The sequence below is a fragment of the Hoplias malabaricus genome, chromosome 13 (assembly GCF_029633855.1).
Source record: "Hoplias malabaricus isolate fHopMal1 chromosome 13, fHopMal1.hap1, whole genome shotgun sequence".
NCBI classification, from domain to species: Eukaryota; Metazoa; Chordata; class Actinopteri; order Characiformes; family Erythrinidae; genus Hoplias; species Hoplias malabaricus.
In genome coordinates this window covers 16,724,230-16,742,541 of record NC_089812.1, presented here as the reverse complement: position 1 = coordinate 16,742,541, position 18,312 = coordinate 16,724,230, and the positions used below count along the sequence as shown (strand labels likewise).

General features: G+C 39.5%; 2 protein-coding genes across 2 annotated transcripts in view; both read right to left on the bottom strand.

Moving 5' to 3' along the window:
• Nucleotides 1-2,771, bottom strand: part of abca3b (ATP-binding cassette, sub-family A (ABC1), member 3b) — a 39,141-nt gene extending 36,370 nt beyond the window's left edge. Inside the window, exon 1 of the mRNA XM_066641854.1 lies at nt 2,526-2,771. The gene's annotated coding sequence lies outside the window, so the exon portion shown is untranslated. The remainder of the gene's footprint in view (nt 1-2,525) is intronic.
• A 2,529-nt stretch (nt 2,772-5,300) lies between these two features.
• ccnf (cyclin F) lies at nt 5,301-17,338 on the bottom strand. Its single transcript, XM_066642413.1, has 17 exons — nt 17,176-17,338; nt 15,792-15,946; nt 15,210-15,316; nt 15,032-15,099; nt 14,252-14,448; nt 13,056-13,109; nt 12,691-12,795; nt 12,513-12,590; nt 11,318-11,469; nt 11,031-11,195; nt 10,712-10,835; nt 10,389-10,569; nt 9,338-9,425; nt 8,408-8,507; nt 7,714-7,838; nt 7,416-7,588; nt 5,301-7,195 (listed from the first exon to the last, which is right to left on the bottom strand). The coding sequence occupies exons 1-17, from the start codon at nt 17,186-17,188 to the stop codon at nt 6,741-6,743; spliced, it is 2,340 nt and encodes a 779-aa protein (XP_066498510.1). The 5' UTR covers nt 17,189-17,338; the 3' UTR covers nt 5,301-6,740.
• Between the last annotated feature and the right edge of the window lie 974 nt (nt 17,339-18,312).

The window sequence follows — 18,312 nt, the reverse complement described above, 5'->3', positions numbered from 1 at the left end:
CCTGAATCTTGCACAGTAATACCTGATTATGACTGGAAAGTTTTCCTTCCAGGTTTGGTGCTGCTAACAACCAAGCTACAGAGACTCACGTGACAGCAGGGAAAGGCACAGCCAATCACACTGGTCATATGTGTTATGGAGAGGTAGGACTCAAGTAGAGAATGTAATTTAACCCTTTCTGTGCCTCTAGGTTAATGAGACATTGACAGATCTGTTTTTTCTTTTTTTGTTTTGTTTTGTTTTGTTCTTTCTTGGGGGGAAGGGATCTAATTATTGGTGGGGACAATTCAATAATCGCTGGATATTGGTGGGGACACGTCACCTCCTTCCATGCTAATTCTACGCCCTTTGAAATAAATTCTCTTGGAATGCCATGTCCCTGCTGTCAGAGCTAAACCTTGTCTGTCTGTCTGTCTTTGTACCTTTTTTGTACATAGGACTAATGCATATTCTGTACTCTGCAATGATTTAAAATGTCATGATGAGCAACAGAAATTATCCAAAACTACAAGATCATGTTTAATTAACTTCCATTCATAATGTAAAAACATGTTTTGTCTTTCAGATAAAATTAGTTACTCTGGTTTATCTACGCATTTCTACTCAATTATTCCTGTTTTTAGTCTGCTGACACTGGGCTACACACTGTAAATCTTATGTTACTGTTTAATTACACAGTATCAACCAGAAGATTTGTTCCCCTTTTCTAGTCTTGCTTCCTATCAAGGTTCCTTGCTCATATTCTGAAGGAATTTCACCTCCACAACACACACTTTGTTTATGTACCCAGAATTGTGAAGCTGTTCTGTCACAATGACGGACGTAAAAGTGCTGTACATATTTATGTGATTGAAATGTGATTTCCAGCAAGTAAGACCATATTTTTTTTATAATGTATTCATGGTAAAAAATAGATTATTTAAACAAGCATGGCAAGATTTAACAGTATTTGGCTAATTTCAGCATTATGTTCCACACAGGGTTTTTCCTGTAGATCTTCTGTTAACTTCATTCATTCATTGTCTGTAACTACTTCACCGTATTCAGTGTTGTGATGGATGCAAAGCCTACATGAAATCACTAACTGCAAAGCAGGAACACAGGCAAAGCAGCAGTCCATCACAGAGCATCACACAAATACCCAGTCACTCACTCACTCACCCAGTCACTTACCCCTACAGACAGTATTGAAAGCCAATACACCCAAAAACGTGTGTGTTTGGACTGTGTTAATAAAGTGGAGCACCCGAAGGAAACACACCACACTCCTTACAGACATTGACTCAAGATGGAGCTCAAACCCACAACCCTGGGACACTGGAGCTGTGTGACACCGACCTGGCATCCTTAATTATTCCATTTATCATGAATGTAGTTCAGTCTCCTGAACTGGATTCACCTGTCAGGACACTTTTTAATTGACAGGAACTTTCATAAAAGCTCTAGTCATTCATTCATTGTCTGTAACCGCTAATCCAGTTCTTTTTTGTTTTCATTTGTATCAAAACTACATGAAAATGACCAAAGAAACCAAGCTGTTTTTGTTTGCTTGTTTTAATCCATTTTTCATATAAATATTTTATTTCAGCTGTGTGTGATGTGTGTTTTTGTTGGTGATGTCTGGGGCTGGGGATTTCTCAGCTATCCAGATAAATTAAGCCTAAAGAGGACAGTTCGATAGGAATGTCACTCTGCACTTTTCCTATTGGGCAGGCTTGATTTTGGGTTTTAAAACAAGGATTAAAACAAGCAACAAAAACATCTTGGTTTCTTTGGTCATTTTATTGTAGTTTTGATACAAATCAAATAAAAAACTATTTAAAAAAAGATAAATAGGTCATGTAAATACAACCTAATTATTCTGAAATAGCACATAATAGCATCGTCCTTTCTCTGCAGAAATAAACACGACTGTTTGTTTCTGGTTTCAATTTCAAAGCTTTATCTCAGGAGATTCAGTGGCGTAGTGTTTATGAAGAGATGACATCACACCAGTATTGTCCAGGAAGCAAAACTGAAGAGAAAGAAGAGCCCTAATGTGAAGAAAACACTCAGTAAAACACACAGCAGCTGAAAGCCCTCGGCATTCACACGATGCACTGGGTTTTGAAATGGACCAGTGTTTACTGGGTCTCCTCTGAATATCGAATCCCACAGAGAGAAGAGAGCAGAGCCGGGAAGAGAAGAAGGTTCTGCTTCGGTTCTGAGAGACGCCTCAGAACCAGCCGCGATTTAAAGAGCACATCATTGTCCACGGTTCTGAATATTCACCCAAAAGTCACTCTTATTCAGGCATTTTATTTGTATTTTTGGCACAAAATATCCATGTTTAACAGTTCCTGTCCTGAGACAGTGCAGAATTCCAAGGCCCTGATTGGCTGTTCAGCCTGTCTGTCTCTCTGTGTTTATTCACCCAGCTGCGTGGCACTGACAAGCTTGAATATAAATTGCCTCAAATTATCAAATATAAAATATCTTAGAAATGATTTTAAAAGAGTATAACACAGCTCAGAGTAAAGTCTCACCTTAAAACCCAGAGTCTGGCGAAGCGGCTTCATTAGCTTTGTCCTCTCAGACCGTGCAGTAAACCCTTCCTTTAGTAGAAAGCCGCTGAATAAAGGCGGAGAATCATCCGGAGCGACCCGCGCTGAGGGGCTGAGGAGGACAATTAAAGTAAAATAAAATCAGAAAAACACCAGAACGGCCCCATAACGCTGCACCCAGCGAACGACCCGAGCAGCAGCAGCCACAGCACACACAACACAAACAGAGGCACGTCACTCTCAACGGCCAATCACCAGCAGGTCCCCAGTTCGACTCGCTATGGCTATGCCCTTCCCAAAGCAACCACCAAGCAACCAATTATCAACACCTTAGCAGCCACTTGGGATACCATAGCAACTGTCTCACAACACTTCCTGGGCTGTCACAAAAACATCCTGGGATACCATTGATTAGCATCACCTTAGCAATCATCTGATATACCATAGCAATTGCCACACAACACCTTAGAAAAGAACAGGGATACCATAGCAACTGGGATACCATAGGTTAGCAACCACCTGGGATACCATAGCAACTGCCTCACAACACCTTAGAAAACACCTCGGATAACAAAGCAACTGTCACACAACACCTTAGAAAATACCTGGGATACCATAGCAACTGCAGAGCAACACCTTAACAACTATCTGGGATTCCATAACAACTGCCTCATAACACCTTAGATACCTTAAGAATAGAACTGTGCCCTGTGAATGAAGTGTAACTAGGAGCACACTGCAGTAATCTAGCTGTAATATTATACACACATGGCCTAGTTTTTCTGCATCTTTTAAGGATAAATATGGTGAGTTTTGGCAATATTTCATAGAGGACCAACCTTTGTGGAATGCCATATTTAGCTAAAGAATGATGTAAGGATTTAATCTTCAGATAAACATATTAATAACGGTCAGACAAATATGAGTGAAAAGTGGCTAATAGTACCAAACGCACTAAGTTCAAGTAGCATCAGAGCAGAGATACAAAACAGAGATTCACATCATTTGAAAGGAGTAAGCCATTGGTTATTCTTGTAAGAGTTGTTTCTGTGCTATGATTTGGTCTAATTCCAGACTAAAACTTAATGAATGTAATTGTTTTGTTGGTAAGAGCACATCTGCTGACATGTTTTCAAAAATTTTAGCAATAAAAGGGAGGTTTGATATTGGCCTGATGCTTGCAAGTTCAAGAAGGTCAGGATTGTTTTTTTTTAATAATTGGTTTGATTAATGCTAATTTAAGAAATTTAGCTACATATCAAATATAGAGGAATGAGTTTATTGTGGAACATAACCTCACTTGGGGGATAGAGCCAGAGCTGGTGCGTGAGATTGAGAGATACCAGCTAGATATAGTTGGGCTCATCTCTACACAGAGTGTGGGCTCTAGAACCAAACTCCTCGATGTGGGTTGGTCTCTCTCCTACTCAGGAGTTGTACAAGGTGAGAGTCTGAACGGACCCTGGGAACACTGTCCAAGCTGTGCTCAGTAAGGATGGTGAAACTCTGAACTCGACTGAGCGTATTGTTGGGCGTTGGAAGGAGCACTTTGAAGAACTCCTAAACCCGAGAGACATGCATCCTGTGCAGGAGGTAGGGCCAGAAGTGTCTGGGGTGTCAGATTCCATTTCCTTGGCTGAAGTCACTTAGGTGGTTAAAAAGCTTCACAGTGGCAAAGCCCTGGGTGTGGATGAGATTTGCACAGAGTTCCTGAAGGCATTCGATACTGTGGGGCTATCTTGGCTGACACGCCTCTACAATAGTGCATGGAATGGTGCCTTTTGATTGGCAAACGGGGTAGTGGTTCCCACTTTTAAAAAAGGGGACCAGAGAACGTGTGCCAATTATTACGGCATCACACTTCTCAGCCTCCGTGGGAAAGTCTATGCCAGGGTGCTGGAAAGGAGAATCCGTCCAATAGTCAAACCTAGGATTTTCGAGGAACAATGCAGATTCCGTCCTAGCCGTGGAACTATGGACCAACTCTTTACTTTTTCACAGATGATTGAGGGGGCATGTGAGTCTGCTACTCCACTCTCGAGAAATTCAGTGGGAGGTGCTCCGGGAGTATGGGGTGCCAGGGTTGCTATGGCAAGCCGTAAGGTCCATGTTCACAACTCAAACTCAGAGTTTGAGTTGTGTTCGCATCCTTGACAGTAAGTCAAGCTTGATCAATGTAGACATTGGACTCAGTCAGGGCAATGCCTTGTCTCCACTCCTGTTCCTGATATTCATGGACACCTGCTTCATGTGGGTGTTTTTGGACTGGGAGGAAACCGGAGCACCCGGAGGAAACCCGAACACACCAACTCCTCACAGACAGTCAACCGGAGCGGGAATCGAACCCACAACCTCCAGGCTCCTGGAGCTGTGTGGACTGCGACACTACCTGCTGCGCCACCGTGCCATTCAAGGTTTGCTTTGTTGGTGCTTTTTTGGTGGCACCCGGAACATATTTTTGCAGCTCTAGCTGCACTATATCAGCAAGAGTTTATTGAAGAGATAAATGAACCATCACAAACAAAACTTAAATGTTTTTAAGCTAGAATAAAACGTTAACACTGGTCATAGTAATGGGAACCTTATGGAGCAAATTAGAGAAGCTTCTGCATTTCACATCTTTATTTACACCTGAAAGATGACTATTTTATTACTGCATATTTAACATAAGAGAATGTTAAAAAATTCTGCAAATTCTTGAAAACTGAAAAAATTTTAATGTCATGATTTCCAAAAATCTCTTTACCAGCTGCAGTATTTTATTAGAAACTTCACACCATTTCTTCAAGTAATATTTTTTTCACAGCTTCCATCCATTTACAAATGTACATAAAGTATACAATTTATTTACAGTCAACCCTTTTAGTTACAGTACTGAAAGTTTTGATCAAGTAATAATAACGTAATGCTTTGTGCTGATCTGAGTTTCTCAAAACCAGGTACATGTCCACCTACAGAGCACTGAACACACACTCAGACAAGCTTGCAGTTGATTGTTCAAACAATTTTCACAAAAACATCAGCATTGGAAATACTGTTTCCAGGGGTAGGTTTGTGTGTGTGGGGGGGTTTATAACCTCCCATTCAAGGTTATAAAGAAATGGCACAATCAACTTGATAAAAATTTGTGGCAACACTGTTGTTCTGTGTTTTTACACAATAAAAGAAAGCACATAGGTGAAATATTACTTCTCATTGTCACAGGTAAAATAATGGTTTAACTATCAGTTTGGTTTTAAACATCTGAAAGAGTACAGTACAAAATATTGCTGTCATAATTTTTACCGAGTTAAAAAAAAAAATAAAAAAATACACACACACACACACATATATATATATATATATATATATATAGCGAGAATAGTGACAACAAGCTAGCGATGTTAACAGGACAATAAAAAAGTACCTTTGGCATCAGACACAAAGCACCAGAGAACATTTATAAAAAAAAAAATAATAATAAATTTACACAGACATACAAAACAAAATTAGGGAAATACTTTACATTCAGTACATATCAAGGCAGTTCTAGCCATTCAAAGAAATAAATACTTCAGTGCGGTAAAGTGTTAAATGGACCAGTATTTCTTGGCAGTGAGGAGAGATTTCATGCAATTTAAGGAAGCTTTCTAAACACCTGGATATTACTGGGTTTAAAAAGCTTTCAGTCCACACATATATATATATATATATATATATAAAAATCTCAACCTTTGCAACAGTTTTTCCTGGTAGAGATGTTACAGGTAGTAATGGTTTATAGATTTGCTAAACGCTTTGTACAGACACATAAGCACATGGAAAGACCTTTTCCTGAATTCCAGTAGTTTGATCATTGAAATATAATTGTCAGATATTTCAACGAGGCTGCCCTGCCCAAAGTCACTGAACACAGGTGTTAAACACAGCATTACACAGAAAATAACTGAAGTATGAGTCAGCTTCTTCCTATCTTGTCCTTTTAGGAATACAAATCTATTCTGCAATAAAAGTTCTTGTATATGCATTTGAATAATGCCAAATGCCCTAATGTTTGCTTTTATTCATTATTAGAAATGTCTACAATGGCGACAGACTGTCCTTGAGAGCACACAGCATATAATTTACATAGAAAATGAAAGAGAGAATGGCATAAACCCTATTGTCTGCTTGTCACCTCAGTGCCTTGTGCTGATTTATGATAAAGGATGCACCCTTTTAACTGTGGAATGACACATTGGCAACAGTGATGTCCTCCTCTATTTTCACTTCTATATCTCCACCACTGTGCGCTGCTGTGTTCTTCCTCTTGACCTGTTTATGGGTGGCATCACTGGGCCTCTGCATGGGCACCAGCAAATGGAAGCCAGGGGAAGCAGACCCTGAAACTGAAGACAGAGACAGGGAACAGGAGAGCAATGTGGAAGAGGCAGAGGTAGAAGGACTGCTGCTTTGAACAGAGGAATAGCCAGAGCTATGGAGGTCAATGCAGAGTGGGCCTTTCTTGGAAGATGGCTGGCGAAACCTTAATCTGTTGTGGCTGCTGTCTACAGACACCACCTCTGCTTCAGCTTCTGCTTCGCTCATGCTGTCTTCACTAGAGAGAGCACAGCAGTGTTGTCGTGTGTCACTGGGCTCAGAGGAAAGCTGCAGGGGAAAGGCGATGGCAGAAGCTGCACAAACAAGCAAACAGAGTCCTCTGTTAATGACCTCTAAGAAATACACAAAATGAAACGCAAAAAAATAGACATTGATGGCAAATAATTTACTGAAAACCCTGATTATGGATTGCTTGGAATGGGATCATATGCCATGAAACTACTCAAATACCTCAAGGTAATTGGGAGCCCGCGTATGGTTAAATAATAAAAAATTGCTAGGATGAACACTCACATTCATCTTCTTTCTCTCCTTCACTTTCCTGGTCTCCCTCATACCCTGAACAGGACGCGTGTAGGCTCAAGTCCAGGATATTGTCAAGGAGACTGTCCTCTTGCGTGGACAGTTCTGCTGTGGGAGTGGCCACGAAGCTGCCTCGGTGGGTGTGTGTGCTATCTTCTCGTCTCCTGAAGAGGGTGCAGTGAGATTTTAGCATTACACAGCAGTGAGCAGATACAGCTAGGTGTATGCTTGTAAAAACAAAGATAAGTAGACAGGAGTAATGCAAGACAACACACTGATGAAATCACACCTCTTGCTGTTGTTAGATGGAGACAGAAAGGAATGGAGGTATGTAGAATGGCCACTGGCACTCGGAGGGTCAAACTTCACTTCTGGCACCTCCAGTACCTGGCAGAGCTCTTTAAGTCCCATAACCTATTAATTTATAATAAATACACATTAACAGGTGTTCAGCACTCAGAGGTTTGCAATCAAATGTTTCTTCCACAACAGATTATACTTGTATATCAAATATGGCGCACTGTCTTTGACTGAAATCCCTTGGCTATTCATATTTTGCAAACACACAAATTGCTTTCCAGTCTTTGTCAGTCCACTAACCAGGTATATAGTGTTGCTTTAACATTTTTGATCATTTTAGAATTCAGTATTTCTGCAGAAATGGTATAAAACATGACATTTTCACACATGTACACATTTTGTCCAAATATATAACTCAATACAAATTTAATTTGCCGTAGTTATTAATCAAATTGACTTAACTGAGCTCTGCTCAGACATTCGAACGTAGAGTTCTTGCTTTTTTACACAGCTTGAAAGAATGCTTCTATTATAAAAGAAAATGTGTGCAGATCATACACAGCCACCCTAAGCAACTACAGCAAAAGAATCATACACCAGTCCCTGACCCAGACTTTACATGGACAGCTAGGTGGCATCCACATGCAATGTCTGAAATTAAAAATGAATGGAACAGTACTCACTGGCTCTTTGCTGATCTGCTGATATGCATGACTTTCAAACCTCTGCTTAACACCAATTAAAGAGACATCCCTGTAGTCCTTGGGAGCATCTTGAATAAAGCTGCATAAGGAATAGAAAAAGGAATGTTTATACATTTATAATTTTATATATATATTTGAATCAAGGTGGCTGTTGGCTGATTTTGGCAATGCAGATCAACAGACAATGGATATGTCATTAGTTTTACTGCAGCACAGTGTGCTACATATTTTAATTTTAAAACCTATTTATTACTTGGTGACAATTTTTTCCCATGCAGGGAAAAAAAAAAAGTAGAAAAAACAGATTTCATTACAAATACCCAATTTTCATGCAGAATATGTGTTTGTCTGAGGCAAGATTACATTATGTACTCTACATAAATAACATCATTTAACTAGGGTCCTATCACCTTACCAGATTCTACTTAGAATGAATGAATGAATGAATGAATAAATCTGCCAGTCCTGTGATTAAGCTCATCATTTAGTGAATACAACAACTAAACCACAGTTAATTCACACCATCCATAGTACTACTGTCCAGTGTTTTGGACAGTGCCCCTGTACGTTTCCCCAAACAGGGTAAAGACACTGTTTACAATATCAAAAACATTCTTTGGCTCACTCTATTGGACACAATTTTCAATATAAGTAGATAATTAACCACAAACAGAATGCAACCCAGAAAATGCTGGTGCATTAGTAACTCAGAAAATCAATGAAGGGCTAATAAATAAATAAATAAATAAATATTCTTACAAATTACTGCATTATCATTTATCTCAATATTTGTGGGATGGAAAAATTTAAAGAGGTGAGAAGATTTAAAGAGATTTTCCCCCACGTGCAAGGTAATAATCCGAGAGATCCTGCTGTTTGCAGAATGTAGCAGCAAATGTAAGAACTCACCACTTGGTGTAGAGCAGTAAAGCACAGGGTACAAGCTCCTGTTTAGAAAAGCCTGTGTTCTCCAGCAGCTGGTTTGGCCACACTGGAGCTGTAAAAACCACACTGAGGATTAGCTCACAAATTAACGCTCCACTAGAGGGAAACATTAAATGCACAATGTAATCAGAAGCCATTTTGATTGATTGTAAAATCAGTAATCATCATCTTGCACACGGAATCATTACAAATTTTTTTTTTGCAAAATGTGTCTGCAACAAGGGCGGCACTGTGTCGCAGAAGGTAGCATCCCACTCATACAACTGCATTCTCGCTCCGGGTGCCTGTCTGTGAGGAGTGTGGTGTGTTCTCCGTGTCTGCGTGGGTTTCCTCCGGGTGCTCCGGTTTCCTCCCACAGTCCAAAAACACATGTTGGTAGGTGGATTGGTGACTCAAATGGGTCCGTAGGTGTGAGTGAGTGAGTGAATGTGTGTGTGTCGCCCTGTGAAGGACTGGCTGCCCCTCCAGGGTGTGTTCCTGCTTTGCGCCCTGTGATTCCGGGTAGGCTCCGGACCCACAGAGACCCTGAACTGGATAAGCTGTTACAGACAATGAATGACTGCAAGAATTTTACAGAGCAATTACTGTTTCAGGTGTGGACAGAGCAACAAATAAGTGATAGAACTGCTACTAATACCATAAACTAAAACTTGAGCAATATCAAAATTATTAGCTCTTTGTCCGTTTACACCTGGCATAACGTGCCATTTCTTTGATAGGATCATATATGGATTTCACAACCATGATTTAATTAAAAAAAAAATAACCTGAAACTGAAGTAGTTTGAAAATGGCGAGGGAGAATTTATGTTCATGGGGATATTATTGTATACTAAAGTACATGTGTTTTGTTTAGAAGATATAACATTTTTAATTTAAAATGTTAGTGATCATGTTGATGAATATTTTAGTTGACTAAAATGACTTGTCATTTTTAGTACTATGAAAATGTGATTTGTAATTACAATTTTATGCTACACAAAAACACTTTAGAACTTTTGTACATTTGTTCATACCATAATTGTGCAATGCACGAGTGAGCAGCAGGGTGGCGCAGGCCAGGTGAGCAGGGCTTGGCAAAGTGAAAGGTGAACAGAGCAGAGTGAGTTCACAAATGTAACTGAAAAGATGAGCACTCCGCCTCTCCATGGGCAGTAGGGACTGCAACACATCTCCATAGTCCAGCAAGGTGGGAATCTACAGTAAGGGACAGCACTTAAATCATCCAGTAATTTACAATAAATAATTATATGGGTAGAAAGGTTTTGAAAGAATTTGGACCCAACAATAAAGCAATTAATTACACACACACACATTTAACAACAACAAAATAACTCACTCTGATCTTCCCTTCCAGCACAGAGATGACCTCCCCCATTATCCGTACCAAGTCCTCATACTGATAGGTGTTATCTGTCAGCCACACAGCTTCTCGGATGGTTAGAATGTCTTTGCTGATATACCTGAGTAAACAAGGGACATAACACATACAATAAAATTTGTGCCAGACAGATTTCAGCATATTTAGTAAATATAGTTAACGTTGTTGTTAACATTATGAAAAAAAGTTAAGTGCCAGTATTTGTGGAGGATTCTATAATTGTATTTGGCCTAAGCACAACCATTTAGTAATTTAAAAATAAATAAATAACCCTCACCGTGTGCAGATAACCATGCAGGCAATGCCTAGGAGCTGCAGCTTAGATTTTGCTACAGTCCGACAAGTCAGGTAACGATCCACACACCCCACCGTCACATGCAGAGCCAGGCTTGAGAAATCCTTCATAGTACTCACTTCAACCAACCAGTCCACCAGTATGTACCTTGGGGGAGGCAAGAAACACAGAAGGTGGGTTTGTGCGATGTTTGAACAGATGAACGTAACATCAATTGTAAAGACATAGAAATGAAATAACTGATTTGAACTGTAAAGATCTGAATATACCTCATGGTGTCATTGATGCCCTGTGTGTGAAGGTCGTCAGCTCTTTGCAGGGAGGATGGATTGGAGTAGAACAGCTGTGAGACCAAGTCAGCGCACCCCCGAGGCTCCAGACCCAGCGGATTCCCCGTGGCACAGAACTTTGCTAAAGACAGCTGAAACACAGACAGGAACGCTGTGATACTCAAATGAAATGCTGCCTGTGAATGATCCCAGTCCAACAGTGGTTCCCAAACTTTTCAGCAGTGCCCTGCTTTTGTAGATAAGAATTTGCTTTTCCAATAGTGCTTTTCCCACTTTGGGAAACGCTGGTTTAAAAAACAAAAAACAAAACAAAAAAAAAAAAAACCCTATATAAAAATATCCCATTCACCAGTGTGGGAGCAATATGGTGGTGGGGGAAAAAAAAAAGACCAAGGGAGATTAACAATATTTTATGATAGCCTTTTTCTGGAGCCGGCTGTTGTAAATGTCACTATGATTTTTTTCCACCCCTCGCCGCAGGTCTCTCCTGTCCTGTGCTGTGCAACTGGTGAACCAAACTGTGCAGCTGTATGTCAGGATGCTTTCAATGATGGCTCTGTAAAAGTTCACCAGCAAGTGTTGAGGGAGGTGGGAGTGCTTCAGCTTCCCGAGGAAGTAGAGTCTCTGTTATGCCTTCCGCACTTGGTATCGGGTGTTGAAGGCCCATGTGGGGTCAGCAGAGATGTATACTCCAAGGAACTTGAAGTGCTCCATTCTCTCAACCTTCACTCCATTGATGAGGAGGGTCATGGTCTTGGTGCAGGTGGATCTTCTGAAATCCACGATCATCTCCTTGGTTTTATTAGGGTTGAATTCCAGGTTGTTATTCTTACACCATACTGTCAAGTGCCAGACCTTCTTGCTGTAGGCTGACTCATTGTTCGTAATCAGTCCCACAATGGTGGTGTCATCAGCAAACTTGATGATGTTATTGGAGGTGTGAGTGGGGGAGCAGTCATGTGAAGAGTGAGTAGAGGTGGGGGCTGAGGACACATCCCTGTGGGGTGCCTGTGTTCAAGATGATAGTTGAGGATGTGCTGTCTCCTATCCTGACGTATTGGGGTCTGTTAGCATAGTGAACTGCCCAGGCCCAAATCGCACCAGTCATGTTTAAAACTGAGGACCTTCAAGTATTACATTTTAAATAAAATTACAAACATAAAATAATACATACCTGTGCTTCAAAGCAGCCCTTCATAGCGCAGTCCCTGAGAGTCCGCAAACACTGTAGATACCTTCCAGGGTCCCCCATCTAGGAAACGTATACCAGCAATCAGCAGGAGGCCTTTAACCTTACACAACTCAGCAGATTAAGTGAACATTCCTGCTGTAATCCCAAAGAAACCACTCACCGCGGTGCTGCGAGTCTGCTCCCACAGCAGGTACGAGCTCTGCACACTGCCACAGTTTGATGATTCCTCCAACATGGCAAGAGCCTCTGTGTGCTTCTCCTCACCCTGACACAAACAAATACATACAGATTTCTGTAATCAGAAGCTTTATTAAATAAAGAATTCATAATTTGATTTTAAATACACAGCACACTACAAACAAACTACTTCTTAATTATGTATTATCTGACTTCAGGAACAACGTCTACATGACATTTAGTTTTATGCTGTTAAGACTTGGCTATAAAGACAGCAGACATTATTCACTAGACTGAGGGTGAATTGTCCAAAAGCCCAATATTATGCGGTCTAAAAATGTTACTCACATCAAACAGCTGAAGAACTCTAGCCAGGCAATGTAGTAGTGTTCCTCTTCTGCCCTAAAGTAGTATTTGTTGCAAACAAACATACAAACACCTCAATAAGGAATGGAAAAATGTCTATAACACAAAGCAAGACAAATATATTTACAAATATATTTATATATGGTTTGGGGAGGGGAGTTAACACTCACATTAAGGGCAATTTTCATACATAAAATTGCCAATAAATCATGCTTCAATTAAGTTACTGCTTTAAAAAAAGTGTAAACTTAATCAGCTCACACACCAATTAAAACACTGCTATAAACAAGCAACATAACTTGATACAATTGAATGCGTTCCAAGATGAAGGACCTCGATCATGAAAGTAGTCATTGACATTAATTGATTATATTTATGGATATGAAAATTCAATTGGTTCAACTGTTTTCAAGTAGTAAGAACAACAACCAGAAGGTTTACAGGTTTAAATAAAAAAAAAGTGAGAATTCAATAGACAATGTTCACTTTAGAAATCACAGATGAAACTGAATCACTCTGGAATTTAATCATAGTTGAGTAACAAGTGCCACTTTGATCACACAATGATTGATTAATGTCTATTAATCCACTCACTGATTAAATTTTAACATGACAAGATTTGAGCACAGTTGATAAGTTAGATTCAGTGTATAAAATCGCAATGAACAACATTAAAGATATTTAATATGGTAAACTAGTGCGACTGTAAATATAGTGAATTGCATTATTTCAATGTATTAAATTACAGTATAATGCCTCTAAAATGAACATGGAATGGTGCATCTTTATATCACTGTACATGTTAAAAAACAACTACATACACTTAGAATTAGTGAACTGCAATGTAGACAAATTATTAACAATTAGTGTTTACAGAATATCAATTAATTTTCTACTTATGTTCTTATTATTACAGGTAATTCACAATCATAAATGTTTTAGCATTCTGTAAGCTGCAATAAATAACCATTGTTTAACCGTCAGGATTCCAAAAAGAATAAAATGTTGTTTTAAAAATGTGTAGTTTTGTCAGTTAAATAAAGGAATTTGTATGTTGCTATAGATTATTGTAGCTTTTATTTATTTATATTAAATCAGATCTGAACATATGTAACTTTCATAAGGGCCACTGTTTATATCAAACTTGTGTGACTATGTTTGCAGGTAGTTTTCCTTACAGGGTTGGATTCACACTCTGCTTTGAGATGGTCGAACACCACTGCCTTGCAGCAGCTTCCAGAAGGAGACCAGGGTGGCCGTATGAAGACCCAGATAAAGGGATCAGCAACCGGGGGCCGCAGACTCTCTGCCAGGCTGAAAAACTTCGCAGCCATCCTCCCACACAGGTCAGCCCTGCCCTCGTCGCCAAGAGATGCTATAGAGAAACAGAAGTTGCTTTTAACAAAGAAATGATACACAAATAAGTACAATCGTTTAGCCACACTGCACACAATATGCTCCTATGTTAATGTAGCCTTTCAAAATATGTTGCAGGTCTATTGCTGACATGTGCAGCATGTGGTGCTCTAGCAGTTTCTGTTCAGAAACAGTTCAGAACTCAAGTCGCCTGATGAATGTATAAATCTAGGCCAATAAACGCATCAACAAACAGCTAGACTTAAAAAATTGTAGAAGCAGCAAGAGTGCAAACCCTGACCCTTAAAAGTAACGAGACCAGACTGATGTGAAGGCAAATCAGATTTTTATTGCTGGACCTTTTTCAAGCTTAAAAAACGCCAATATCTAAATAAGGAATTCTGTAGACAGCATTATAACAGGAAAAAGCAGAGCAAACTGTGTCTGCTTTTGCCATGTGGTAGACGTGTGTGGAGCCCGGTGTGAAATTGGCTTAACAGGTCACAAACAGCTTTCACTCGTTACTTACAACGTCAACATTTGAAGTGTAATGAAATCAATTATATATGCATATAATGAACGTTCAGGGTTAATAAACTTACGCCCTTCATTATACAGATGTGCAATTCCAAGCTTCACTGCAGCTTCAAAATTTCCCTTTTCAGCAGCTCTGTTGACAGAACAACACACAATTAATTCAAAATGTATAAATAAATAAATCCGGAAAGCATACTCCCAGTTTATCAAGTAGGACGTTATTATATGTAACTAGCAGCAAACCTCTCAAAGAGCCAGACAGTATCAGGAGCTGGCCAGTTGTCCTTGAAACTAACCCGCGCCCAGACACCGGAGCTGTTGTCGATGAGATCACGGAGTTGAGAGTGTACCTGGAAGAGCAAAAAAGAAAAATAACAAAAAATATATATACACGTATATATATTAAACCAAACCTACACTGCAGCAATAGAGAATGCCGGTGTGAGAAAAAGGATGAGATTAAACAGATCAAAACAAACAAAGTGCAGTGAGAAATAAGAACCCTGATTAAATATAGTGAAAATACCTATCGAGAAGTAACAGAACCAACAGAAAATGGCAAAAAAAAACTAGAGGTCCTGCAGTGCACCTTGCTCTGAACTGAGGTGCAGCTGAACAGGTGCTGAAAAAACTGGCTGTTTGGACAGGATATTAGCAAAGTAGTATTTTGACCAAAGCTTATCACAGATGTTAAGCCCACAGGGAACTGTGTTAAACAAGTATAATAAAATACGTCCCCTTAAAATCATATTTTATCTGGCCAGCCTTTACTGCAAAGCCCCCACAACTGCTCCCAAGAGCAGAAAACTTTGTGCCTCTACTCACAGCTCGGACAGAGAGCAGATCCTCTGCAGAAAGGCACTGAAGGACACATAGGAGAACCTCCTCCGGAAGGGACAGGAGCGTAAGTGAGGTCGCCTGCTTTCGGACCCGTTTCCGTGCAGGTAAAGAAAAACATTTAGAACACCGACAATGAGGCACTAAAAAAAATAAAATAAAATAAAAAGAAGGGACATAAAACAGAAAAAGGTCACGCATTTCTCAAAATTCTTAGAAGCTACATGCAAAATACAAACCAGCTGTATGGAAAAGATATTCAGAAACATCTGACAACAGCAGCACTGTCCAAGATATTTGTTTTGTTTTATCAAAATATTTACAGGAAAGTTCATCAATTTCAGTACAAAAAGACTCCAGCACTTTGCAGTTTCTTTAGCATTTAAACAAAAAGGGAGTATGTTTAAAAAATAAATAAATAAAATAAAAAAATTAGATAAAATACACACCCTCGTGAACAGAATTAAAAACAGGTGTGAGATTCTCTTTTTAATATCAAGAAAGCAAACCAGTTCATAGTACATGCTTAAAGCTAAATTTTACGTGAATAAAAGCTAATAGCCTACATCCATTTCAGGGAACACACTTTACAACCTCAATTTCTCTCTCGGGAAAATAATAAAATATAGAATGTAAGTTTAGCATGTGCTTGTTTTATTAAGAACCAAAAACAAAATATGCCCCGAAATAAAGAGAAAGAGCTGTAATATTGCGCACGTTCTGTGTGAACGATGTTGCGACATTTTTTGCAGCTACAAATGCATAAAACATACAATTTTACCTCAAACACAACGCAGCCAATGTATATTTTCTACACGATTATGCCACACACCAAGCTTACTTTCACTTGCAACAGATTGTTAAGGGAATATTTGTAAACATTCACATTGACTGACCAAAAAAAAAAAAAAATCAGCGCCTAATTTTCCCTCCTCCACTGGGAACTGAGCCACTGATTAAACTTGTTAGCTATCTAGCTTAGCCACATTTACACAGACGATGAATTGTGTAAATATAGCAATAAGTAAATTTATATAACAATGTAGACTGAAAACACCCTGGCAGAGGTAAATATACAAAACAAGGACGATGGCCAACACATATACGATGCATTCGACGTCCTTCTTAGTAAAAGGAGGCTAACAGTCACTTTCAGGTACCTTCTAACAGCCTGCTTTCAGGTTTAAAATGCAAAAGCAACTATAAACATACTTTATCAAACAACTTAGAAACCTTACACTGTGATCATTACCTCTTATCCCATAAGAAAAGATTTTATTAAACTATTACAAGCGAATGAGACCAACTTAACTACTTGGCTTAAAAAAGTTAGCTCCCTAAATGAACCCAAAGTAAATTTAATTTTACTCACCGCCAGCTTTCATTTCAAGGGAAGATAGGCCGGATGGTACTAGTCCGTAAAACTAGTAAATAACGTGTAAATAAGTGAAATATGTTTAGAGAGCGTTTAAAGGTACAGTGTTTACTTCGGCAGTAATCTGGAGTCACTGGTGCTCAACTTCAGGCGTGCGACTACAGCAAGAGACCCGCCCATAAATACTTAGCTCCGCCCCCGCACCAGTTTAAACATCAACCTCAGCCTCTCATTGGCTAAAAACAGATACGCCAACCAAAGCCGCTTCTTGTTGACGTGACGTGTCTGTTGATCTCGACACTCTATTGGCTCACAAACTGAATGAATATATAAACGCTTCTGATTGGAAGGAATAATGCTATTTCGAATTACGCATTTCTACGCTCAATGCCATTGGTTGCAACATTCCAGAGGGTTATTATTTTTTCTTATTATTATAGTTTTATTTTGTACTATTATTATTATTTGTAACACATTTTAAATAAAAATATTTCTATTTGTTACAAAACTTTACATACGTTGTTATGACTATTTTTTTAAAGATTAATAACTGGTGTTTAATGTAAAATTAATTATTCTACAATGAGATAATACTAATCATAACACCAATATTTTGAGCACAGTATAACAGCCATGTATTACATGGAAAAATCCTATTCTTTTTTATTGTGTTATTGGACCATGGGATGAAACAAGAGCACCCGGAGGAAACCCATGCAGACATGGGGAGAAAACACCAAACTCCACACCGACAGTCACCTTGTGTGATAGCGACACTACCTGTGGCAACACCGTGCTGCCCACCATTTGAGTTGGCATGAGATACTTACAATAACAACTGTTCGGATCCAGACAGGGCGGCAGGTGATGGTGCTGCAGGTGGTGGCACTATCACACAGCTGCATGGTCCTGGGCTTGTGGGTTCAAGACCCATCTCGGGTCACTGTCTGTGAGGAATGTTGTGGGTTCTCCCTGTGTCTCTGTAGGTTTCCTCCAGTTGCTCTGGTTTCTTCTCACAGTCCACCACACTGGTGGTAGGTGGACTGGTCATGCATAAGTATTCAAAGGTTTGAATGACTGGGTAAGTGTGTGAGTGACTGGGTGAGTTTGAGAGTGACTGGGTGAGAGTGTGAT